Here is a 26,923-nt window from a genome sequence, read left to right on the forward strand (position 1 = left end):
GTGTTTGAGTGGAGTCTCCTGTGTTTCATTTTGTGCTCACTGACCCTTGTTCTGTCACAGGGCATCACTGGAAATGGCCTCACTCAGTCTTCCTTACGCCCTCCCTTTGAGCATCCGTCTCCATTGATGAGATCTCCTTTGAGTCTTCTCTAGGTTAGATGGTACCAATTCTGTTAGTGTTTCCTCTCATGTGAGAGATGTTTCAGGCTTCTCATCATCTTTCTGGCCCTTCGTTGGACTCTCTACAGTCTGGGAGACTCTCATGCCTGGGAACCCTGAACTGGATACTTCTCCAGATGTGGCCTCATCAATGCCAAGTAGAGGGGACCTCCCTCTACCCCTGTGAGCAGTACTTTGCTGCTTTAAGCAGAAGATATTGTTCATCTCCTTTGATGCAAGGGCACATTGTTGGGTCATGTTCAACTTGGAGTCCACCAGGACTCCCAAGTCCTTTTCTGCCAAGCTGCTTTCCAGATGGGTATTCCCCAGCATATACTGATGAATGGAGTTGTTCCTCCCCAGGTGCAGGACTTTGTTTCTCCTTATTCAACTGCTTGAGATTCTGTCAGCCCATTTCTCCAGCCTGTTGAGATTTCTCTGGATAGCAACACAACTCTGTGGTGCATCTGTCACTCCTCCCAGTCTTGTGTCATTAGTGAACTTCCTGAGGGTACACTCTACCCTATCATCCAGATCTTTAATGAAGATATTGAACAGGACTGGACCGCAGTACTGACCCCATGTGGCACACTGTTAGTTACTGGCCTCAAGCTAGACTTTGTGCTACCATCTGGATTGGGCCATTCCAACATTTTTCAGTCTACCTCACTGTCTGCTCCTCCAGCCCCATACATCAACAGCTTCTCTATGAGGATCTTACTGCTTATGTCCTACTGCGTTGTCCCTCCAGCTATTAATGGGTACGTGTCTCTTGCATTTTTAAAAACAGAAGAGTGTTATCAAAATAACTTTTGCATAATAAATAAATTTAAATGGTTGTATATTTAAGAGAATTACCATGGTGCTTTTCCTCAGTATTAGCAGGGGGAGTTAAAAATAATGCCTCTAAAGTCTGAAAAGTAATGATTCTGTAAGTCCTTCAGTGCAACAAGAGAAGTACTGTGCCATGCTGTTAAGGGAACCTGTCAGATAACTTGGTTGACAAGCTGTATTTTAAAAAATTGCCTTGAGCACTGTATGGTAAACAAATATGAAAGTTGCTCTATTCTCACTTCATTATCACAATATTTGTGAAAAACAGCCATTCTTCAATGGCTAGTATCTGGGGTAGTTGAGTTAGAGAGTGATTTTGTTTGTTGTTTTTTTTCCTCCTGCTTCACTGCTTATAACCAATTTGGATTACAATATTAGCCAAAATTCTAGGTCTTCATTCTAGGAGGAATAATTCATGTGGTAAATTTTCAGTGAGGGATTATTGCTTATTAACAGAGCATGTTTGAAATACCATTTTTACAAACATTGAAATAATTAAACAACAAGACAAGGGTCTTCCTTCATAGTCCAACACTTTTTCAAGCCCGTTCTTAGCAAAAGGCTCCCATGCACTTTTTTCCACATTCTTAGCACATTTTCATCCCCCCTCTTTTTTTTCCCCAGCTTGTCTTTTACAAACCTGTAAGTATTTACGGAACAATTAGCAGTGATCTGTATCTGTCTTCCCCTATATGCTTAGGTGAACCTCCCATTTAGAGAAATAAAATATTTCAGTGTACGTTTGTGGAGAATATTATTACTTCATAAAAAAACTCAGTGATTTATTGAAGAATTTTTAAGTTAATCAGAATTCATCACATAACACATACCCATTTTAGTCATTTGTCCTCACTTGAGAGCCTAGAATTATGTTACCATGTGAAACTTATCATATTTTAGCTTATTAAGTTCTTTACATTTAATGTTTGCTTTTAGTCTTTCACTTCAGGAATCCCAAAATATTTTCATAAGGGACTTTTCAGTCTGTGATTCTGTGGTTTTCTTTTTCCCTTTTAAATTTCACTAGATAGTTTATATTTTGAGTCCTCAGACCTTCAAAGTTTAATTGTACTTATTCTAGTAGTAGATATTTGTTAGCCAGAGTTTGCCATTCCCAAATTCACTTCAAAGATCCTATTCCACGTTCAATAGTTACATTCCCATTCTTGTTCTTTGACTACATGGGTACAAACAGAAACAGCAGAGCTGATCCTTGAACTACTGAATTTACCATTTCTGCTTTCAGTGGTCTGTCTTGGTAGTCTTACCATTCTAATATTCTTCATTTTTATTGGTTGGTCTTTTCACAGTGTCAGCATTTAACAGAATTATTCCCTCACCATATTACTGCCAATCTCCTTTATAAACAAATATGGGAGATTTTTTCTGTTTAAAAAATCAAAATCAGTACACATTCCTGTTGTAGTTGTGCATATTATGACGCTTAAAAGATTAATAGTACTCAGCTGCCATCTTTTTCATAGCAACTTCTTCTTCTGATGGGCAGGAGTCAGGAATTACATCAGTTCTTTCAAATTCTAGTGAAATTCCGTGTCTCCTATACTCCTTCATGTTATGTCTGTTGCGGTGCAGACCACCCCCACACTGGTAACAGATCCTATAGAATCACCAGAACTCCATCCGCTCATCATGACTTTGCATCTCCTTTGCCAGATGCTGTTTCTCATGTCACCTTCGAATCAGCTCAGGTAGGTTCCCCTGTGAATCTTTTATTCCAAGGCAAAAGAGGAGAATGTAGCCTTTTCTTGCAGAGTAACTAATATCCTCTGATTACAAATATGATTTAAAGTAGTGTGATAAATCTCACCTTGGCAACATTTTCTGTCTTATCTAATTTCATATCCAGGTGTATAATTGTCTTTAATTTATAAAGCTTATTTTTCAGCTAATTAACTGACAAACTGAAACTGTTTTTCATAAGCTCTTCTGCAACAAGAATTTTACTGTTATTTTCCTCTTTCTCTCCTTTAGGAGGCTTCTTAAAATCTGAGGTATCTATTTCAGTAGAACATTTGATAGTGAAGAAAAAGGGAATATTCTCTGTTCATTTTGGAATGTAGCTTCCTAACAGTTCATCAGTATGTTAAAAATGTTTTGCAGCCAGGATTTCTAATCTGCTGCTAAACCCTTAAAGGGAGTAATTCTCAGCATATTTTTTTCTTTTTAAAAAAATACGAGCTTCTATAAAAATCTGTACTATGCACTTAATAATTAGTGTTAATTCACGTAGGAAGTCCTAATATTGAGCATGAGCTCCACAGACAAATTATTTATCCTTCCTGCAGGATTTGTAAGTCCTACAATAAACTAGGGTTCCCAGCTCTCATTTTGGATTACTTCTGAATTCCCCTGGGAGCTACTTTTGTGGCAGATTCCATTTGGTTTCACAAGGCCTAAAGGGGAAAACTTGGCATAGACCACAAATCTCTCACATTAGGAACAATTTGTAAACCACAAACAGAGGCAGCCAGAGTCCGTCCCCAGAACAGGCTGCTCCTGTTAGCGCCATTGTCTGAAAAGGATTGGTTTGCCATTTCCCAGATGACCTGCCTATGTGTAGAGAGATGTGAAAAGTTAGAGACAAAAATGTTTTCTACAGAGTGAGGAGGGAGCTTTCTTGTACAGAAAGGAAGGAAATACCTCTGTGGGATTTTATTTTTTCCCCTCTTCATCCAAAAAATACAAAGAGGCCCTCTGTCTTTAATGCGAATGTCAGCTTTAAATCTTTTAGGTTTGGATTAACTCTGTAAAAGAAAAAAAATCTGACAGGCTTTCAAATATGACGCAGAAAAACTTTTTTTTTTCCCCAATTCATGTTGTTCATTTGTAAAGCCAAAGGCTGGATGGACTGAATAGTAGGCGCCAGTTGTTCCTTCATTCATAGTTAGCATTACAATGGTCAGAATTAACATCCTAAGACCTACATTATCACTTTTGCTGTTTCACCAGCAAACATTTAATACCGGGTGGCAAACGCAAAGACAGCTCTTTGCTCTGTTCTTATAAATTAAAAAACGTTGTGTTAATGATAGGACATAAGAGTCATCTTTACTTCAAGTTACATTTTATAAGCCTTTTTCTTGTTTCTTTTGGAAACTGTCTCTCTAATTGCTACTTAATTATAACAAGTTTTGCAAAATGTAGTTGGGATAGACATTTCCTTTTAGCTGCTGGTTTAGGAAATCAGTATTTCATCATGTATGTCAAAAGTCTTGTTTTGCTTATAAACTGACTGTGCTAATACATTTTCTCCGCTTCCTGATACAAAATTTTAATTTTTGTCTTCCTCCTTTGAAAATGTGAATTGTTTTATTCTGAACTTGTCACTGTTCAGTGTTTACACCTTTGCTGACAGCTGTTGGTGGAAATATTTACTAGAATCTCAGGGCAGTTATCTATGTCCTTTTAACGTAGCTATGGAAGGCTTAGCAAATTTTCAGTTCAAATGCATTCTAATACTTTCAAAGAGTCAATGTCAGCAGGAATTTGGATACAAAAACTAGGTAAATAGAACTTTTTACCTATATGAAAATGAGATATTTTTTTTTTCTGAAAATAATTCACTTTCGTTTTTATATATTAACATAATTCTGAAATGTTCATCTGTACGCATTCAGAAATTAGACTTAAGCTATTGCAAGATACCTGCATTTGTCTGGTAATTAATGTTACTAAAATTTAGTGTGTTTATTTAGTTAAGTACTGAAGTTCAACCTTGGAAAGGAATTAGTCTCCAAGCAATGAAGCAAAGGATTTGAAAGGGTATGGTTACACACCACTGTAACTTTCAATCTGCAATGTAATTATATTACAAAGGTATTTTTAATATTGACTGCAAAACAATCTTTCCGTGATATGCTTCATTAAGTATTTATCATACTCCTTGCATCCGTATTATTGATGTAGACACTTGGGCATGAATTACAATGGTAGGTTAAAGTGGTGGTTTTTTTCCTTCCATATCCATACACTGTGATGTTTGTTTTGGCTTTTTAGTGTATTTTAGTTTTGAGTACGTTTACAGACTAATATATAAGGCGGCATATTAAAAAAGCAAACATACGAGTAAAAGCAATGATTTGGTTTGCAAATATTTCACCGTGCATTGATGTGTTAGATCTTCATTTAACAATATGTTGCATACTTTTATAATTACGTAATTTGTTGTTGCCTTAGTTCTCATTTTTAAGCAGTTTGTTGAACAGGAGTCTCCGTCAGTGTGGGAGCTGGTGCAGTGAGAACTATTGGAGATAACTTGGATCCGATTTACATTGCAAAAATGATTGTAACTGTCCAATATTCATAGCAAGGGTTGGGAACCATTGTATCCCGTTAGAATTGATTGCAGATAAGAAATTATGCTCATAATGTACTGACAAAGATTGTGTGTGTGGGAGGGGTGGATTTTTCAATAAATCTGATTTTAATGGAAGTGTCTACAAGCAGCATAGTGGTGTAGAGCAAGGTTGTGGAGGGGTAGAATCCCCCTCTTGCAAAGAGCTAAGCAGTGTGATTTTTCTACCAGCTTCTGAAAGTGAATTAGTGAATTAGAGCTTACAATCTACTGGATTTCTGCAGGAATTCAGAGGATTTTGGAAAGGACTCCGTTTTATTTCACATTAGGGAGTCTGGAGTGGTTAATTTAAATTTGCTTTTTATACCCTCAACTAAGTAACTGATATTTCTAAGGTTTGTTTCTTAATTCTTGTAATGACTTCATTACATTTTGTGCTTTTTTCCTTCCAGGCAGCTATGATGTTCAGCTCTGGAGTGTTTTGGATGGGACTTCTATGTATTCCTATGACAGCTTTACTTCTTGATGTAGTATACAAAGTGTGAGTACAGAAATGCTGAGGTTTACAGGAGAAAATACTGACTTTTAAGTGTGTGTTCTAGTTACTAATATAAGAAAAGCAAATTAAGAGCAGCTCTCATGATTCTATACAATTATTTTCCACATTATATTTAACAAACTTTATTACAAGTGTTACTAGTATTTTAAATAATATTTTATCAGCTGTTCTTGCAAATTAGAAACAACAAATATTTATTTAGACTTGCTTTACAATATTTCTTCTTTTAAAGCTTAATTTGAAGTCATTTGGGAAAAGGGGTTTATAGATTAAATGTTTGTATTAAAACAATCTGTTCTTTTACTTTCAAGAAGAGTAAATCTGGCAGTACTTTGTGTTACTTACAGAGTAAAGAGAGCTACTTTTAAGACACTGGTAGATGAAGTTCAGGAGTTGGAAGCAAAGTCTGAAGATCCTGGGGCAGTTGTGCATGGCAAGAGGTACTGTAAAAATCAGTAGATGATTGTCTTTTTTTAAAAAAAAAAAAAAAAAAAAAAGCTGAATATTTACAGCCTTATACATGTATCAAAGACAAAAAGTTATTCTTCAAAAACCATCTAGGCAAAAGGCATCTGTGAAGAGATTTCAGGTCCACTGAGCTCATATGCTTCTTCATATGCTTAGATGTAGGTTTTTACTAAAGGTTTTAACTGACGTATTTCTCTGTAGCTGCCTGCTGCGTCTCTAATTATTATGTATAGAACAAACTTGAAGTAAAAATTTAATTCTGTCGTTTTTGATTGTGTTAGCAACTAATACAAACTGAGTTTAAGCCTTCATCATTCACTAGTACAGTTATAAACTGGACCTAATCACAATTTAAAAAATCAAAGAAATGTTTAAAACCTGCTTAGTAGCATAGGGGAAAACAGCAAAATCTGTCTATAATTTGCTGAAATGGAACAAGTTGGCTTTGTATCTAATGCAAGTGCAAAGCAAACAATTTTGACTAGCCTATATGAGGTAAGAAATAATTTTAAGTTCAGACTCCACAATTCCCTTGTTACATCCTCCTTCATGGATCAGGTAAATAATTGGAAAAGGGAGAAGTGAAAACTGAACAATTGGACAATGTCTGTATTTAAACTCAGTGCAAAGGTTTGCATTCACAAAGATACTTCAGACTTTTTTAGCCTAGCTGAAGTCGTAGTAAGCACTTGCTAAATGGGAGTATGAGGTGACAAAGACTCCCCTCTTGCCCCCCCTTCCATTTCTGTTTGTGCCATTTGTCTGAGCTGGAGCTTTCTTTGCTTGTCCTCGTTTTCATTAGTTTTGTGAAGCCTTAAAAAAAAAAAGCCAAAACTGTTGATACTTGATTTTCCTGTTCCTTCTTTCCTTTGGACTGCTGCTTTTTTAGTATCTTCATGGCAAAGGGCTTAGCCAGGAAGGCTTTTTTCCTACCAAGGTATGCCTGGAAAGAGACCAGAAAAAACACAAACAGCCACTTCTTTTATTGGAGGCTCAATTTTCAAGAACTACCTTTTGTTCATAAAGATGCTTAAGTCTCCTTCCTCCTTCAATCTTACTGTATCCCTCCTCCAGTTCTGTGGGAAACAGCTTACTAGAATTTGCCACATTGAGTCCAGATTGCATTGGATACCAAGGTGATGATCACCGTTTCTAATGAGTGGAATATCCAGCCTGTGTGTTTGCTGCTACTTTTCCTTTCTTTTCCTAGAAATTATTTTCCCAAGAATGTTTTGTCTCTAGTGGAGTTCATCTTTCTGGCATCACAGTCCAGGGGAGGTACCAGGAGACCTAGAATCTCATCCCACCACCCATGGAACACTTAGTGTGGTGGGCTGTGTAGCAGCACATGCCTGCATAGACAGTGTCTCCCATCAGGCTCTATATGCTGTCTTTATGCCAACAGCTTCATACTGAAAGTACTGTAAAATGTCCCAGTTGACTCCTGCATCGAGGATACTTTGCCTTCATCACTGCAAGTCCAAGTTAATCCTTGCAAGAACAAGTTCTCTTACCTTTAAAGATGATTGATCTAAATTGATTGTTATGGATGCCTCTCTCCAGTGGTAGTGCTCATTCAGACAGCTTCAGGGCAAGATCTTCCTCCAAATTAACCAACAATGTGCTAAACTTTGAGCCAGAAGCAATCTATGCAGTGTGCTCTTTTGCGAAGAGCACAAAGTTGTAAAATAATGAATTATAGAAAAGAAAGCAGACATTAGAGCTAGACAGTGCTAAATGGGGAACATCTTGTGGGTGTAGAAGAAAGTAAGGAAATGTACCTTTTTAGTGTTATGTATTTCCATTCTCAAGACTTCTGTTCCCAAATTCAACTACTTTTACTTCAGTTGTCTAGGCAGCATGCTGTTCCTTCATCCTACAGAATGTCTTCCACATCCCTTCTCCTTATTTAGGTAAAAGGAACTTGGTGGTTTATTCACTATTTTTATCATTATCTTTTTTTCCCACAATGAAGTAGTTAGGAGGGCTTCATGAAGGTTGTTTAGTTACCTGCCAGAATGTATTTCTTAGGTCCGTTCCTTCTCCACAAAGTTATTTTTAGAACTGTATTCTTTGAAGTGCACAGGCATCCACCTAACATGCACATCAATGGATGTCAGACATCTCAATATACCTCTTAAGGATTTATTCCATCTGCGATTTTAAAAAATAGCTTAATGCAGGCAATAGAGCCAAAAACTTTACCCTTTAAGGAGAAAGTATTCTTTGTTAAAGAAATTATCTGATGAACTGACTTACTTGCATGCTCAGAAATGTGAATGAACTATTGTAAACTTTTTTGAGTCTCTTAAACTGCAGAAGCCTGGATTAACTAGTTACTAGTGCAGAGTAAGTAGCTAAATTGGTAAGGAATGTCCTCTACATCTATTTTATATCTGACTTCTCTATTCCTTAGTTGTAGTGGTTTTCATGCAAGAACAAATCGTTATTTTTGACAAACATATTGGGTTTCTTCAGTATACCTCTGGAAGTACCTTTTTATGACATAGCATGTCATGTCTTACGAAATGCCGGTATAACCTAAGATGATAGAAATCACTGTTTGATTAAGAAGCATCTGGGAAATAGAGAGAAAGATAACTCTGGAAGTTTTCCACTCTGTCCATCCCATCTTAAAAATACTACAACAGAAAATAAGAGGCTCAACTTAGAGAAACAACAGGTCAAGATTCTACTATTGACTAGATGCTGTAAGCAGACAGTACCTGAATGTGTACTTAGAAATATATTAGCTTTAAATTTTTGTACTGTTTTTTCAGCTAGACTGTATTTGTTGCAGATTTCTAGAGCTGTGTTGACCTGATACTGTATGCGTTTAAATCTAACAAATATTGTAGGGGCTTAACTTTTGATGTTTTTCTATCAATCTCAGGATGGGAATTTTCTGTCTAAATTCCAAATGTGCCTTCAGCTGTTTTCTTTCTAGGTTAAAAAATTGACATTGAAATAATGTAACATATCGTTCTTCAAAGATCTTTATTGTATTGTCGCATTTGCTTTAAAAATAGGGCATGCTAGTATAATCTTAAAATGCCTTGTATTTTTCCAGTGCTGATTTTTAACTGTTTTTTAACTTTTGTCATTAAAGGGTCAGGAAGAGCATTCTTATCATATCTTGCTGTTTCAGTGTGTAAGGATGTGTAATTGAAATTTTTTCCAAAAACACTTTACTGTTCTTCTGTAGGGAACACTGAAATTGGCTTTGTCACATATATTTGACAGTTAAGTAAGAGTAGATCTTGAGCAAGAAGGTGCAAATTTTGCATGGTCATGTTTCCAACAGAAAGTAAACTTCCATGCTGTTGACTTGAAGGGTGCCTTGATACCATAAAAATTAAAGCAGTTCCAGTAGATAAACAAGTTTCTGCCACAAAAAAAGTATGGTTTCTATCACTAAGCCATTGCAATGGGAATACCACAAAGCTAGTTGTACTTCCAATTGAAATTACTAAGGTAAAAGGATATTTTTGGATAGAAACCATTGTTCAAAAACAGGTTTTTTTATACCTTATCCATAATCCTTAAGCAGAAACAACAGTATGAGTACATACTACAAAAATGTTTTTACTGGGTTGAATGCTACGGTAACATGAATAACAGCTCAAAGTTGTAGAAATGTCTTTAGAGATGTATACTGCAAATGCTGCTTCATATAATCCTTGGTTTTCATTCAGTCTACTTGGAAAGAATTTTCAGACCAGCTAAGTGGTTGGTCTGGAATATACAAAGCAGTAATTTATTTATTTTTCCTATAAATGAGATTAATTGCCTGGAAATGTATACATTTCATGTTCAAAAATAGTTAATATTCTGCTTGTACATATAGGTGCATAGAGTGAGCACAGGCATTTAGTTACTGTGATTCATCACTGGCTGATTATAAAACCAAGCTTTCTTGACTTCGCAGGTGGATTTTTAAATATGCTTTTGAATGGCAACAAGATTATGAATAATAAAGAGCCTGCAGGGTTTCTTCAAGTATAGAAGCAGAGCAGAATTTAATACCGGAATAGCTGGGAGCACTTTTCTTTTCCTAACTGTATTTATATTTCCCTAATTATTTTATTAATCTTGTCACTTTAACAGTTTGTTGCTCTGAAGTAAAAAACAAGACTCTATCTCAGCGTAGAGGAGGACTTTGTACAAAACAATTATTAAAAAAAACAACAAACCAACAAAAAACACTAGAAAAACAAACAATACAGAAAATCACCAAAAAGCTAGCTTCTGAAAACAGTGAGAGTAAGGTGTGTCTCAGTACTCCAACCTCTCCATTCACGTTTAGTCACCAGATGCCACCCTAACTGCTTTCCTGGAATTGGTACCTAATTCCTTTTTTACAGGGAAGTCTAAGTCCATCTTTTCATTCAAAACATGATCCCAGAAGCATTTCCCCCTGTAAATTCTGCAGTTAGCATTCGTCTGTGGCTGTGGGAATAATAGATTTATTTCTATCATCCAGTTCAGAAGAGCCAAACTGTGTCACCTGGTATATGCTTAAGCCACCAGACTGGAGTGGAGCAGAAAGGGAAGACAGACCATTAGTATCTCCAGTTTAAGACAATGTTTCATCTTCATATATAAGAAGTGTGTGCTCACTGAAGAGAGAATGAGCATTTCTAATTTAATGGTTTGAATGCTAATCTAGTAAGGGGACCAATCTAGTTCCATTCCTTGCACCACTTAATCTGGCAGGTAGCCTGGGAAAATAGGTCTGTTCAGCTAATTGACAATAATATTAAAAAGTAATTTGAGTGATCAAAACTAAGTCACGTAGATATGTGAAATCTGCTATACTTGCTACATCCTTACACAGGAGACAACTCTGATAACCTAGCAAAACTACAATAAATTCAAATCACTATATTCTCAGAATAAACATAAGATACTTTTTTGTTTTGTTTTGTTTAAAGTGAACTCATTGTTAGACCAGTTCACATGGGGAGGGGCTGGATTTTTTTTTTCAGGATTGGAAGTGTTTAAATGATAAATTGGTATTTCTCTGAAACACAATCTCTAATTCACAGTGCATATAAAATTTAAAGGAAGGAATTGAAGGGTTTGTGTGAGTTTTTTTTAATACAGTCTCTTGAACCTCTTTATTATGTTATCAAAATTGATATATTTTAAAAGCTTTCTGAGGGATGCCTAGTCTGTCTGTTCCTTATTTAGTAATGTGGGATCCTGTTTGAGAGAAATTACCTGAGAAAGATGCTTAGCAAGGAAACCTGATTCCATCATCACTCCATTTATTACCATTTCCAGCGTTACGCTGATGCTTGAGTCTCAGTTTAAAAACTGTTTAATACTCATGTTTTCTAGTTGCACTGAGATGGGGAGTTGCTTGGATCATATTAAAGCACAATAAACACATAACACAACAGACTCAGTATTGCTGAGAAGGAAGGAGATGAGCTGAAGTGACCAAGCTCTAGTAATAGTAATAGTCTATTATTTGGGTATGATCCTCAGAAAAACACTTTCTAGAGTTTCATGGGGAATACACCTTGCTAGAAAACTTCATGGAAGCAGTATGTTTCTGTATGCCCAGCTGGTATGACTTATCCTCCATGTTCTTTTCCCATTCCTTTGGGGTACTGTGTCCATAGAGGCTAACAGCACTTTCTCAGGTAAGAAAAACTGTAATTTGGCCTGATGCTAATCAGTCCACACCCCATCAAGGAAGCCAGTGCCTTCCCCTTTACACTGCACGTGTCTAAAGGAGTCACACTCAAACTTTCAGAATATTATTCATGTATTTGTATTGTCAGTGCACAACAGTGCTTCAAACTGATGTTTTGACTGTACTGTGACAAGTAAAAATACCAGAGATCTAGACTTCATAATCTGCCATTGCACATGCTTTTCATCATCTTAATAATTAGCGCAGGCACACTTAACAAAGAAAAAAGATAATTAAGACTTGTCATTTAATAATTAATTCCTGTTCAACAGACTGAAAGATAAAGGGATACTGTAACTAGTAAGTAAATGTTTTTCACACATGTCCACTTTCTAGCCTTACGGAAAGAGCCCAACTACTGAAGAATGTTTTTAAGAAGAACCATGTGAACTTGTATCGCTCTGACTCTCTGCAGCAAAACTTACTTCGTAAGTATTCACTGACAAATAAAAATTAACATCCATTAATAATCTAGAAGTAAAATTCTACCTTTCACTGCCTTTGTTTATAGTAAAGATGCAGTATCCTAAAGATGCAGATCCAGTAGACCATATTCTTTGTGTGTTGGTAGGTTTCTCTTCATTCCTAAGATCCTGCACAGGGTTCTTTCTGCTAGTTTATAATTCCAGATTATGTAAGAAACTGCTTGGGGTTTCTACCTACTAATAGCTGAAAAGTGGTTTATTCATTTCTATTAACCTTTGTTAAGTTGTTTGTAGAAAAGCTTTAACAAAAAGATCTGATCAAAACTTCATTGGTTTCTGTTTTGTTTTATATCTGCAGATGGCTACGCCTTCTCTCAAGATGAAAATGGAATTGTTTCCCAGTCTGAAGTAATAAGAGCTTATGATACCACAAAACAAAGGCCTGAGGAATGGTGAAAGAACACAGCTCAATATTTAGGCCTTAGTAGTTACTTTTGTGAGACAGACTACTAGATCTTTGCTGGGAGCTGCAACCGTGGCCCAGTTATCAGAGATTTAAAGATCTATGATAGTCCTGTTCCATAAAGTTTGGATTTGTGTATTCAGTAGACATAAAAGCACTGTGCAACTATACTGTAACACACCATCTCTAAATTTTTAACAAGTATTTGCTTAGCCTTTGTAAACAAATTGGAATTTACCTTGTATCTTGCCAGCTTGCTTATTTTACAATGAAGTTGAATCAATACTGGTCATATACTCAGAGGGCAACGGTCAGATCACTAAACATACTTTACATTGACAGACCATTAGCATTGGTGAAGGTTTTTCAGTGTTAATATATTTAAATACAGTTGATAATAAGCCCTTGATTTCAACAAGTGCTCAAAAAAATAGTATTTTAATGGTGTTAATTCACCTTCTCTGAGAAAGATTTTGAGATAAGATGCTTATAGTTGTGTCAAAATAACCTAAAAATGTTTGCCAAAGAAGTTCCATAAATATTTTCTGTTGTTAGGCATAATTTGAAAGGAAAATAACTCCAGCCCTGATCTCAGAACTGCATGCTTGAGTCTCTGCACTTGAGGAGAATGTTTTACAGTACAGTGAGTCTAATTTGAGTGGCCTTCATGGCATTTGCTTTCAAAACTGCAAGTCTTTGCACCTTTGGCCTTATACAAGCTTTTCCCTTATTTTGATTTAATATTGCATATGTGGAAAATAGCTGCCACCTTGTAAAATTGAATACACATCTTTTTGTTCAATTTTTAAGAATTGCTCTGCCTTACTTCCTGTTAGCAAACTTGAATTATTTTTGCCATGCTTAGTTCTATCTGCTTTTACTGTAGGTTCAAAAGTGTTTTTTTTTTAATTAAGTAAATTGTCAACTTTTTTTTTTACTAAAATTATCTGAAAGGCAAACATTGAAATAGAGAGCAAAGCATGCCCTTTGCTAGTCTGTGGTATGTACTGTTTTATTTGCACTAAAGCCACTTCCTATAAAGGTGTGAAATACATTGCATCAGCCTCTTTACAACTTACTGATCACGCAGAATACGTATCTACTCTCACCGTTAATTAAAAAAGGAGGGGAAGTGACTTCAGAAAAAGATACACACCTAGTTTAAGAAGAAAAAATAAAAGGGAGGGTGGGGGAAGGTTTTAAAGGAGAACATTGTGATAAGATTTTTAAGTAGTTATATTTGGTATTTCTCAGCTTACCACCCAATAACTATCAGGTTTCTAACTTAAGAAAACCTACTTCAGGTTTCAGTTACATCTTCTTGCTCTTTAGTTCATGTTTAATTTTAAGTTTAAAAGCCACCATAATTACATTTAAAATACATTTTTCTATAGTGGCAGTTTGGTTTACTTTTTCATTAAATTTCTGTGCACCACGTAGAAATTATTTTTCTTGCATTGAAAGGAGATCAACTAGAAAAGCCGAACAAAGACATCCCTGATGATCTTCTAAATTAAGTATTTTCTCTTTGCTCTCCAAATCATCCACTTTCAACTTAAAAGTAACAAGTCATCTACCCCCGGATTTTATCTGCCCTCCTTCATTAGTCATACCCTTACTAAAGGCTGACTTTACCGCCTTCCCTTCCATCTAACATAACACTTAACATAAAACTTTATTGCACTATCCAAGTTTCTTATGCTCCATTCTGAGAGAAACTTACACATACACATGGAAAGCCCAACAAAAGGCACTATATGAAAGTACATATTTAGGAAGGCCTGTCAATGGGAAGGCAGTCTGCATTTCATATGCATGTTATGCAATGTCGTCCTCTCACTTTCCCGGAGTGATCTTTAAACAGAAAACAGAAGACACAGGGACAAAGGGAACGTATCCCACTAGAAACAGTACTGCCAGTCAGTCATGCAGACAAGAACTGCCTTCAGAAAAGCCATTTCAGGCATAGATAAATAGATGGATCAATATGGGAGGGCCAAATCACTTGACCTAAGGCAAGAAAAAATTTGGGGGCATGCCACTTTCCTAAAATGGGGTTCCTTATTTTCTGTCATCCAAGGAACAATGACCAGCTTCAAAACATTTCTGAAATTAACCATGACACTGTTGCTCCTTTATAATCTTTCAGTGTACTTTACTCATATAAATAATGACTCAATCCATACATACTTTCTGTATGGGTAAATTTTTAATTATAATTTGGGGTTTTTCTGTTGTAAATGGTTTAATTGCTGATTTTGCAGCAAAGGACATTAAGACTAGAATATATTGCAAAGTATTTATTATGCAAAATTACATGATCTCTTATTTTTCCTTGAAATAAAATTCTGCCTTCCTATTGTAATACAGTTTATGGAAAGTAACACACAGTTTATCCCCAGTTAAATTATCTTAAAAAGGAAGAAAGCAACCAAAACAGCTCTCAGATCCCAAATTTAGACGTAAAGGTTTTTAAGATAGTCTTACACAGCGTTTCATCCTTACATCTTTACAGAATTTGCAGGAGTATTCCACAAAGTGCATTTTACAATTTTATTCTTTCTGATGGGTTTTTCTCACCTCTATGCTTAACTTCACACTAGATGTTATTTATTTTCTGGTAATCAGTGGTTGGAAGACACCGCGTCTTGGAAATCGAGAAAAAGGCAATTCTAACCATGTTTTTTGAATGCTCTTAAAATTGCATTTTAAAACACAAGATCATCCATGTGTGCCCATTTTTAAATCAGGTCAAGAATACAATATGCACTTTATTTTTATGTTGCGTACACAGTAATCTATTACCATCCTGTTAGTGCATCATATCTTTGTTAAAATAAGGGGATTGTGGAGATGTTTATTTAAAAAAAAAAAAAAAGTCTAGGCAAAAATGCTCCTAAATGTCTCTGTTCTTACTGTTTGAAAATTAAAATTTGTATTAATATAGGTTTCCCATGGACTTTTCAATCTGTTTCATGTGCACTGCATAAAAACTGCAAGTCATACAAGTTAGTATTAAAAAGTCCAGAAGTCAAACCAGTACCACTTAGAAATTAGGTAACTTATAGGAATACTGTTGCTTGATTATTTTTACATATATATATATAAATTATTCAAAAGGATAACTAACAGGAAGAAAAATTTAACAAAGCTATTGATAATTTGTATTTTATTTTTTTCTTGCCATTTCCTAATTCTACACTTATTTTTTGCAAAACAGTTTCAACAGATTTCTACTTAGTCATCATTCTTTTTGTATAAAATGATAATTAAGATATTTTGAAACATTAAAGAGATAGCTGAAGATTCCTTCCTGTGTCTACATGCATTCATAAAATTCACTGAGTTAGGAAGGGACTAATTAAGTGTCTTAACACTTCTTCCATTACATTTAAACCCATCTTGAATTATGAGTAATTTGGAATTTGTGTTAAAGGAGAGAAGTTATTTCATTGTGGTTTTTTTTTTAATGTATTGTGTAGAGACACTTGTGTTCTGATGAATTTATCATTCTGTCTGCATGAGGTAATATTTTTAAGTGTTGTGAGGCAATGCATGGTGGTTGCTGTTCCCTGTTTTTTAATGCCTTCGTTAAAAGTCTGCTCATAATCTATCGAAAAGCTAGCACAGTGTAGGCAAATGAATTTGTCAGTTCAACTTCCTTGGTACTGGATGTTTGCACTGGTAACAAAAACTCAACAAATGAGTTTCTCCTCCCCCCAACCCACCCTGCCCTCGCCCCCAGTTTCCTCGCTGTTAACCAATAGATCTCTGTTAAACAAAGGAATATTTTAGCATTCCAAACCTGGTTCCTGCTTATGCAGACCCTTAACTGACATAGGCTTCAACTGGACTGTTTGTGAGTATAAGGACTACTCATCTGAGTATTGATGTGCAAAGTTGGGCGCTTTGGAGGGTTGGTACTTTTAACAGAGAGTGATTTGTAATTGCCAAGCTGTGACCAGAACAATTTAGGGGTTTTTTAAATCATATTTTATGATTTTTCTTTATTGTAGAATAGAAGCCATAAATGCATTAATATTGTTTTTCTACTTCAACGTAATTTTTCATGAAGATTCTCAGTGTTTGATATGTATGAACCACTGCAGAAAGCTGTCTGTCTGTAACAGCAACATTTGCATTTAAGGTAAAGTGAGGTTTTACAGCTCCACTAAGCCATTACTGCTGAAACTGTCGTGGAAATTATGAAGCTGCATGAATGAAGACGACCTTTTGACTTGATGTTTATGGTAGTTTCTCAGGTTTAATTTTAACTGGATGTTAAATGCACTGTGTTTTATAGTTAGTTTTTCTCTTTTAGTAATATGTTCAGTTCTATGCAGTGTTACATGTCATTTGGCATTTGGTGAATGTGCATGTTCTGAACTGCAAATTTTAAATGTTTTGTCTTTTAACTGTTAAAAAATGAATAAACTTTGCCATTTAATGAAGAAGCTCTGTTGACTTGATTGGTTGCAAATGTTAGTGATTACTTTCAAAGGAAATTAGATATCCCATGGCACTTTTTAAAATTCTTTAAAATTGGACACATCAGAAATAGAATTTCACAAACACTCATGTTATTAAGGTAAACTGAAAGAGTAGAGGATGGTTTTTGGTTTTAAGATTTTTTAAACACTTATTTTGAGATGTCTTTCTCAGTTCTCATGTGAAGTCCAGAAAAAGTTTAAAAAAATAGAACAAAAGGGAGAGCTCAGGATTCTGCAATGTAGTGATTTCCAGCAAAGCCCTGACATACTCTGGTGGTGATGTCTTTTCAAACAGAAGTGGGGATAAGGAAATGTTATCTCATTTTTCAGGGGACAGTGATGAATACGGTATCTTTTGCCTAAAATAGTAGAGGATATTTCTTTCCCCTAACGGTGCCCACCCACTGAATAAAAATCAATATAACCAACCTTAAACTGAGTTTTGGTTGTAGAGAGGTGACTGACTCTTTATATACAAACACTCAACAACTAATTTATTTTGTAGATTTTGTATTCTGCCAAGGCAGGTTAGAGAATAGATGGTATTGGGGTCCCCACTGTTAGTTTTATGATACCCAGTCTTTAATGGTAGAGCTGGTTTAAAGATATTCCACCTTATAGCATGTCATCACCTCTGTTACACTGGCAACCATGAGGCCATTGAAATTATTCTGGTTATAATCCAGTTTATAATGATGCAGGCTCCCTTTCAAATCCTTTTTATGGCAAATGTTATTTTTAAGCTGAATCATTTAATTAACCTGATTTACTCCACAGCCCCCTGAATTTGCAGAAGTCGTAGATGGAGAGAATAAAAGGAACAGAAAGGCATTTATTCTGCCATTGCTAATGAAGACAGCACAGCATGGAATTATAGCCTCAACGCCATTGCAAATGAAAAACTTTACATGAGCATGGTAGAGCAGCAGCCCCCTAAAAACCAGCAGCTCTGTTTGGAATATCAAACCCACAGACCATCACAATATGCAGAAAAACAGTGATGAAAATTGCCTCCATATCCTTAATGTTACTGTCAAGTTGTAACTCAACAGTAGTGACAAATTAATTTTGAAATTGTCATTTTTTGTTTCATTCCGGTGGGATTACTATTACAAATAATCCATGAGGTTACAGAGCCATATCCCATAGTGCTTACCTAGTTCCAAATAAAATACTTCAGGCATTCTTGCAAGTACGTGTAATGTTTTTCTTAGCTCCGAAGAGTTTTGATGCATTTTGGAGATACATGCTTAGAAAAACAAATGGCTGATCTAATTCATGCCACTATTATTCTTTGCCCTCAGAAGACTTGGGTTTCGTACATGCTATTACCAGTTAATGCTGGAGAAAGCATTTTGTGCATCATCTGTGTGAATTATAATAATCCATTTACTGTTATTTTTGCTTCATTTTGATTTCTTTTAGATCAGTGTCACTATAGTAATATGAGTACGAACTAACTTCAGTATCACAAAAGAAATAGTTTTTATGTTTAAAAAAAAAAAAAACATGGCAGTAAAGCAAGTAGTGTGAATGTCACTTCTGCTAGCAAGCAATTTCTTCTAGTTAAGTGTACATCTAGCCCTTCAAACTGTTTCATTAGTCATTCAAACTATTAGAATGCTGTTTCTGTTCTGTCTGGAAGATTTAGGATAATTACTATTTCGTATCAATCATAGGAGCATTTCATGCCAATAGGGCCTTTTCATTAGGAAGCAAATTCAGCAGTCTCACCTGCACCCTGGATCCATCTGGGTTGGAAACTACTGGCACAGGCAACAAGCATCTCAGTCCATGAACTTGTATTCTGTGCACTGCCCTTCCTCTGCCTTCAGCTCTATAGGTCACCGCCACTGTAGCTACATTAACAATTTATTGCAAGTTAATATAGCAAGTTAATTCTTAAGAGATTCTTCTGTGTCTGTCTGTTGGCAGCTGGCACATAATGCCTGCTTCACCTGCTTTACACGTAACCCAGGACTGCTATTTTAACTACACATGATCTTTCCCAGCCTTAGACCTCAGTCTGCAGGATGGAGCCACCCACCTGTGAAGTGCTTAGCACTCTATAAACTTACAGACTTACGTAAGTCTGATTCAAGGAAAATGTTCCTGTGTGTAAAGTTCCTCAAGTGTTTTATGAGGTCAAAGCCATTATGCAGCATCAGGGGGGAAAGGAAGTAGCTAGAGGGGTCTTCCCTGCTAGGCAGAATTTCACGCTACATGGCAAACTCCACAGCCTCTGCTTAGGTTGAATAATCATTACAATCTGTGAGCCTGTATGCCAAGTGCAGCACAAATCCATTCCTGCATTAAAATATTAATAAATCTGCCTGTAGAGCCCACCAAGACCATTATGCTGAAGGAGCCTGGCCCATTCAAGCGTACAGCAACAAATGTCAACAGGCAGTAAGAGAGTCCAACCGTCTGACAATCTTTGGGGCAAACACTGATTCTCAGCTATCCACCACCTGTGGTCAGTGGCTCTGATGACTAAACCTTCTTTAAGGGAACACAAACTGAGAACACCTTCATGAGAATTGATGAAGTTTCTGCTTCCAGAAGGATCTGTGTTGCCCTGGTTTACCAGATAGAAGATCACTACTAATCGAAGACTTGCTATAAATTTGAAAATATACAGTCTAATTGTTTTACTGTTTATTCTGAATACAGGAACGATTTGCAGATCTTGCAGGATGCTTCCACAGAGCTGGGATCTGCTGCAATATTAAATTATTTTTCCAGTTACTTGATGAACAGCCCCACATCTTATCCATTCAAAATGTGCAGTGAAAAGTTTCCTATAAAACGCCAACAAAGGTGAGCATAGATTTACCCGCCCCCCTTCCTTGAAGATTGTTTCATAAAAATTGAGAGCCAAAACACTTCTCTTTCAAGTAATTTCCCAAGTACTTGAAGTCTACTTTTTAGATTTTTATAAAACATATAAAACACTATTAAGTAATTAACAATTACAAGCTAAAACCCATTATTTGAAACATCATCATATACAACTGAAGTGGTCTTTCTGCTTAGAAACTGCATTTCCAGCAGAAATATCTATTAGATTGTAAAGTTAATTATGAATTAAAAATATTACAAGAGTCATTTTGAAGTACTTTTTTTGTAAATGGTAAGATACTCATTGTTATCTATTTGATAAGAAATAAAAACTTATCCAACTCTTGAGGAAGAAGCAATGAAGCTTTTCTAAAATACAGAGAAGTGCACTGTAATCCAGAATAGAAGTGCTGTAATTTTAACACGCACCAATATGCTAGGACTTGTAAAGCAGGTCAGTCAGAACGTACTTCAACAGGTCCTGTACACAGGGAGTTTGCAGCTGATAAAATAAATAAGTTCAGCCTCTGATACTGTAGATTCTGACACACAGAAGGACTTTGTTTGTTCACAAAAATAAGTACACAGAGAAGCCCTTTAACGACTGCATTTTCTTCTTGTGTATTTTCCATTTGCTTGCTGTTATGTTTGGTTTAGAAGCATTTTTTCCTTCCATTTGGTTTATTAGTTTACTTGGGTGAAGGAATGTAGAAGGGCAAACAAAATTTATTCTTGGGGCAGGATGTTTTAAATTAAAATACCCAACTAATCAGCATAGATTTTACCACATTTTTGCCATAGCTACATACAAAAGACATTAATTACTCTATTAGTCAGAATTTTGTATTATATTAAATCTGCACAACAGGTGCACAGTTAAAAGATACAAATGATCTACAAAAGCAAAGTTAACTATTTTAACAGGAAAAAATACAGTATAGTTACATCATCAAAATGAAAACTTGCTCATCAAACAGTGTCTGCACAGAGACATACAGATGACACAATGTTCCAACCACACAGTTTATTGATAATATTGTCTGTGTGACAACTAAATAATTGGTGTTGTCAGTGCTGTAAATACATTTTAAATTACAAGCTTTACATTTTATACATGGCTAATTTTACAAATAGAACTTTGCAATCAGTTTGTCCAGCTTACAGGTTGCTGAGCAAAAAGCCAACAATAAATACTTTCTGAGAAATGCTTTAATACAACTCCCTTTTCAGAATTTAAAAAGAAGTTATTAGTGATACTACAGAATATATTCTGTTTTTCTCATATATAATTATTTGGCTGCTTGGGATTGGCACATTTTCAACTAGCCTAATGAGTACTAGTTTTGCCTATCGTAGTTAAAAGTTTACTAATACAAATATGCAGTGTAAGTGCAGGCATATTACGTGTATTTTAAAAAACCCATGCACTTCAATCTCTATAGTAAAATTCTTCCTTTTATTTTCATTGCTCATGGAAGTGGGAAGCAGTCAGCTGTTTTCAGGATCTGCAAACTTTTAGCTAATATTACTCCTGTCTTACTTCTCAGGTTTATTGCTGCTTTATATTAGTAGTCTGATTATTATCAGTGGAATGCAAGTTCATAACATTTAGGGTTAAAATCTCATTTGTAACACTATTAAATTAGTACCTTTCTCCCAGTATGTTTTTTCTACTTGTCTCTGAACACGTTCAGGGTGGTCAGTTTTTAGAGCAACTATGTTTGGAAGACCTCACAGTTCATTTCTAAGTATGATCCAAGCTCGGGAAAGGTGATCCCGAATGAAAACCTTGCACTTCTCGAGGGCAACTCACCCAGGGTAGTGGTTCTGACTTCGGCAACCCCAGGGTATGTCAGCGTGTCCCCCGGCAGCAGCAGCTTCAGAAGGCTGCTATTTCTTGACAACTCCTCTCAGCTCTGACTAAAATCAGAGCAGCTCTTCCCAGCCTGGGCAGGCTCTGGCTGGAGAGGATACCCGAAGTACGGTGGTGACACCAGAAATCCCGACGGCTGGGTCAGGTGGACTGCATGTGTTGCCTGGAAACAGCCTGACGTGTACGGTGGAGGTGGCGAAGCCACAAGGCACCCGGGATCTGCCCGGGGAAAGGAGAACCTACGAACCGAGCCGCCGGTCGAACTGGAACTTGTCGCCGTACTGGACTGTCTCGACGGTGTCCTGAAGCTTGTCGAGGCCAGGATCATGGGAAGAGTCTCGGTCTGATAGCTCCGCAGAGAAAAGCGTATCGGCTGCGATGGCTGCTTAGGTCTTAAGCACGTGCAGCAATAAACCGCTACCAGAGAGCCCACGATAATGAAGGCAATAAACATTGATCCAACAATGAGGAATGGAACGTAGATGGGTTCTGAGAGAAGAAAGAATAAAAAAAGCCGCGCACATTAGCCTACAGAAGTAACAGTTCTGCTGCGTAAAAATAAACTCCACAGTTTATAAAGCCCCACAACATCTCAGTCCCATCAACACACTGAGCTGCTCAGACGACAAGAGCTTCCGACCATCACCATTAAAACAAAATTAAAGTTTCAATTTTGTACACACGAGTCAAAAAATCTGTTGACGGTTCTAATAGCTACCAACAGTAAAAGCTGTCTACACCATATTCCACTTGCCGGGTCTAGTTAGGTTTTGCTCAAGAATCACACTGCTCTCCCTCAACCCTCCCCCCCAAAACAAAACAAAACAAAACAAAACAAAAACAACTGTGTGGGCTGTTTAAAGTAGCAGCTTGAATTTGCAAGCGAAGCTCAAGTGCTGTAGATGCTGTTAAGTCGCTTTCACTCGTTAGGCGGAAAATAAGCACCAAATTTGTTACTTGGGAAACTAGCCTCCGCGTGCGCTGCTGGATTTCTCGTTCGAAAACCTGACGGCCCCTTGCACAGAGGGGTTGTGTCCACAGAGCACCGGAGCCCATCTCACCTCCGGGAAAAACAAGGCATGTTAAACTCACACATTCAGTTTGCCGGTGCAAACTTAAAATACAAACGCGTCTTACAGCTAGGATGGATCCAACTGCTGGAGCAACCGTGGTTACGACGGCAAGTGCATCCCCGGGCGCCCGCCCCGTCTTCGCGGCGCAGCCCCGCACACCCGCCGCCGCCGCCTCCCTCTGCCCACCTGGAGCCGCGCCCGCCGCCTGCCCTCCCGCCGGGCCGGGCCGGGCCGGGCCGGGCCGAGGAGCGGCGCAGCCGCCGCGGGGCGGCAGCCGAGCTGCAGCCGCTAGATGCCGGGCAGCGGCTGGCTCCCATCCGCCCCGGGACCCGCGGGCCGGGCACTCACGGGCGGTGACTCCCGGGTCCGGGGGCTCCCGGTCGTTGGTGCAGCCGCCCTGCTCCAGGCGGGCTTCGGCGGCGGCGCAGCAGTAGCGCAGGGCGCAGGAGCCGCAGCAGATGGTGGCGGCCGCCGTATCGAAGCCCTCGGGGCACTGGAAGCCCTCGTGGTAGCCGCCCTGCCCGTCCACCCAGCCGTGGCAGTACTCGCCGCCGCCGGGCTGGCCCCCGCCGCCCACGCCCAGCAGCCCCAGCAGGAGGCAGCGCAGCAGCAGCGCCCGCCGCCGCCCCGCCATCGCCCCGCCGCTGCCACGGCCGCCGCCCCGCCGGGGCAGGCAGGGGGCGGCCCCGGGTGCGGTGCGGGGCCTCTTGCGCCGCGTCCGGGAGTGGGGGGCAGCTCCCCCCTCGCCCCGGCCCCGCCGCCGCCGCGCCCCCGCGGGGCCGCCCCCGCCGCGCCCACGCTCACCTACCGCCCCCGGCTCTGCCCGCGGAGCTGCCGCCCCCTCCGTCTCCTACATCGTCGCCCCTCTGCCACGTCCCTTGTGGCTGGGCAAGTCCCGCTCCGTCCCGGTTGGTCGCACGGGGCCGAGCCTGAAGGGAGCAGGGTCTGCAGCCAGATCCGCGTTTGCTTTTCGGGGTCTGCTACTTCTCGGCAGCTCGGGTGCTCAGTCTTTGTGCAAAATCGGCAAAATACGCCCCTATGCTTCCTGCGCGCCTGACGCCCCAAAGCAGAAGGGTTTATTGCCTTGGCAGTTTATTAACACAGCCCCGTGCTTCTAGGAGTTAAAAGCCACAAGCACAGAGCATGATATATTACAAGGACTCTTTGCCTTTAAACCTGTTCCCTCTCCTCGGTACTTTTTATGTGCACAGACATAGCAGTGTATCCCCAGAAGATTTATAGCCTCTTTTAGTCAAACACCAGGCCCTTCACCTTTATTTTCCAGCGGGAGAGGGCGAGTGTGGGTCTGAGGAGGAGGGACACATCTGTTCATATGAACGCCTGATCCTTTTTCTGCTGGAAGACTTATAGCAAGTCACCAAGCATCAGGAAAACCACAAAAGGAACTGCTTCTAGAGGAACAAAAATATTTTAAATGAACTGAGCAGATTTGGACTCCTGGTTTAAGCAAAGAAACATTTCTTTAAAAGAAATGTCCCGTGTGTGCTATCTAAGAGGTGCTCCTGCTTTAACAGTAAAAGAGCTTATGAACCCAGTGTTTTATGAAAGTTGGGCTGAACTAAATAATTCATTTTTACTGCATCTGAAACTTCCTGCCATCATTTACCGCTGGGGTATGAATATGTATATCAGAGTCTGACCACTTGTCAAACATTTTGAATGCCTGTGTCACTAATTTCCAAAGTTGGCAGGTCTGGTGAAACAAAAGGAACAAAGTGTTCTGCGTACCAGCAATAAAACTGCACCGAGAACCATCTATCATGACCTTATATTTCTGGCCAACCCCAAACACAGTCCACAAGCACAATATTTGTGTTTGTTTTTCTTTTAACTATAATCTATTCTCTCTCCTTTTTTTTCCCTCTGACCCTTTTTTTTCTGTTTTGATTTATTCTCTTAACTGGTACTACTGGATATGAGAAGCAAATATAAACATTGTATAAATGCAAAATATTATTCATGGCATTTAACAGGTGTAGGTATAGAAATAACAAAATTTGATCCTAAAGAAAATAAAATAGATTTTGAACCTGAAGATGTGATACTCTGTCCTCCTCTGCATTTTCATTTTGAAATTATTATGTGAATTAAACTTGCTCCAGCTCTCCTGACTCTAAGTTTTTATAGGCCAATGTTAAATATTAATATAGTTTTGCATTTACTTCAGTGTGGTTTTAGAGCAAACATAGCCTTCATGGAATGTTTTAAAATGTATGGCTTTTAAAGGCCTAATCCAACTTCCAGGAAGGTCAAAAGGAATCTGTTGACCAGGGTGAGGCCTGGAGCAGGAGCTCAGTAAGGTCTGCATGGTATGTTCAGCTGTCCTCAGGTGCAGAGGACGGAGAGACAGCAGATCCCTCCTGTCAGATTTGCAGGAAAGCCATATCCAGTAGGAATTGCTGAGTAAAAGTGTCAAAGCTCATTATGTTGGTTTTGCTAATTATTTCACCAGCTTAAAGAAAAAAAAAAAATCCTTCTGATATAGATATTGTAGATATTAAGCTACTACAGGAACTGCAGAGAGATTCTTCTGAGGGAGGGGAATCGGGGGTGGAGAGGGGGGAGCTCCCAACACACAGGCATCAACAAGATTTTGACCCGGGTTTATTTTCCCTGTATTGCATCTCTAGTGCTTGGATCGTTAATAAAAAGTTTGTGTCCCCCTGTAGCCAGAGGCTGCAGTCCGCTCCCCTCTTGTGTAAGGTGATGGCAGCTGTACAAGGTCTCCACCAAACGGGCACAATTACACTTGTCTTTATTTGAATCCCAGATTGCTTCATACTGCTAGAAAAAAAAAATCCTACAGGGGCCTAAGTATTTTCTTTAAAGCGTGTGTGTTGTTGGTTTATTTTTGTGTGGTAAATGGCATTTCAGCCACTCGATTGTTTTTATCTCACTTGTGCCAAATAAAAATCAGAGGCAGATTTTGGTACTGCTCTTACAAACAGAGCCAACCTTGAAAGTTTGAAGATACTTGAGCAGTTTTCCCATTAACTGCTGAGGCCTCAACCTACTTCTGTGGGCTTGTTTTTTTGCCTTCTCTGAAATATTAATGCAGTTTACAGAATGTGATGTGACTCTAGTGAAGACTAACTGGGTTTGTTCTGACCCAGAGAGACAAAAACCTTTGCCCTACTTCCGTTTTGTAAAGGTTGCGTCTATGTAACCACAGCCTTAAAAAATCAATATGCTAGCAGATTAATTTGCATGAATGTAACTTACTTTAGAGTTACTTACTTTAAAGATAATTAACACAGTAAAAAATGCCATGGAGACTGTTAATGAGCATCCTTTGCCTGCAGTTTGAGGACATCAGATGGCTAGGACTACCTCACTTCCAGGCAGTATTTTCTTGGGTAACATTGCTGCAGAGGAACCAAGCTCACTTTGCTTATTATTTATCTTAGCTGAAGCCTTCCAGCTTCCAGGTGAAATGCCATCATGAATTTTGTATTAAAAACACTGGTTTTAAAAGCTCATGTAGCTATTGCTCTGAGTACAGTTGTTTATAAACTTAGTATGAAAACTAATGAAGGCAAGATTATTCATATAACAGGCAGAGAAGGTAACTTCTTTGGTATTCTTATTTACCAGACTTTTTGTACTGTTCCCACAGCAAAGCCATGGGGAGAGCTCATTAAAGCACTCCTCTGCTTCAGTGCAAGATCAAACCATTTTTCTTAACTGACCTCTGAAAT

The 26,923-nt window shown here is 38.2% G+C and overlaps 2 protein-coding genes across 4 annotated transcripts in view; one reads left to right on the top strand and one right to left on the bottom strand.

The window, feature by feature from the left end:
- The window catches only part of ATP8A1 (ATPase phospholipid transporting 8A1), a 118,225-nt gene extending 100,844 nt beyond the window's left edge, over positions 1-17,381 (top strand). For all 3 annotated transcript variants that reach the window (XM_051617432.1, XM_051617430.1, XM_051617431.1), the window contains 4 exons: positions 5,761-5,849; positions 6,215-6,307; positions 12,376-12,467; positions 12,823-17,381. In XM_051617432.1, the coding sequence (XP_051473392.1) occupies positions 5,761-5,849; positions 6,215-6,307; positions 12,376-12,467; positions 12,823-12,920 (372 nt within the window). In that variant the 3' untranslated portion in view covers positions 12,921-17,381. The remainder of the gene's footprint in view (positions 1-5,760; positions 5,850-6,214; positions 6,308-12,375; positions 12,468-12,822) is intronic.
- Positions 17,382-20,729: 3,348 nt separating this feature from the next.
- Positions 20,730-23,838, bottom strand: SHISA3 (shisa family member 3). Its single transcript, XM_051617443.1, has 2 exons — positions 23,553-23,838; positions 20,730-22,620 (listed from the first exon to the last, which is right to left on the bottom strand). The coding sequence occupies exons 1-2, from the start codon at positions 23,836-23,838 to the stop codon at positions 22,169-22,171; spliced, it is 738 nt and encodes a 245-aa protein (XP_051473403.1). The 3' UTR covers positions 20,730-22,168.
- Between the last annotated feature and the right edge of the window lie 3,085 nt (positions 23,839-26,923).

Source organism: Apus apus, chromosome 4, assembly GCF_020740795.1.
Source record: "Apus apus isolate bApuApu2 chromosome 4, bApuApu2.pri.cur, whole genome shotgun sequence".
Lineage (NCBI taxonomy): Eukaryota > Metazoa > Chordata > Aves > Apodiformes > Apodidae > Apus > Apus apus.

Excerpts from the sequence above, each read along its gene's own strand:
- SHISA3 (XM_051617443.1), bottom strand. The coding sequence starts at position 23,838 with ATGGCGGGGCGGCGGCGGGCGCTGCTGCTGCGCTGCCTCCTGCTGGGG. Across the intron at positions 22,621-23,552 it reads GGACCCGGGAGTCACCGCCC|AACCCATCTACGTTCCATTC; the intron begins GTGAGTGCCCGG and ends TTCTTCTCTCAG.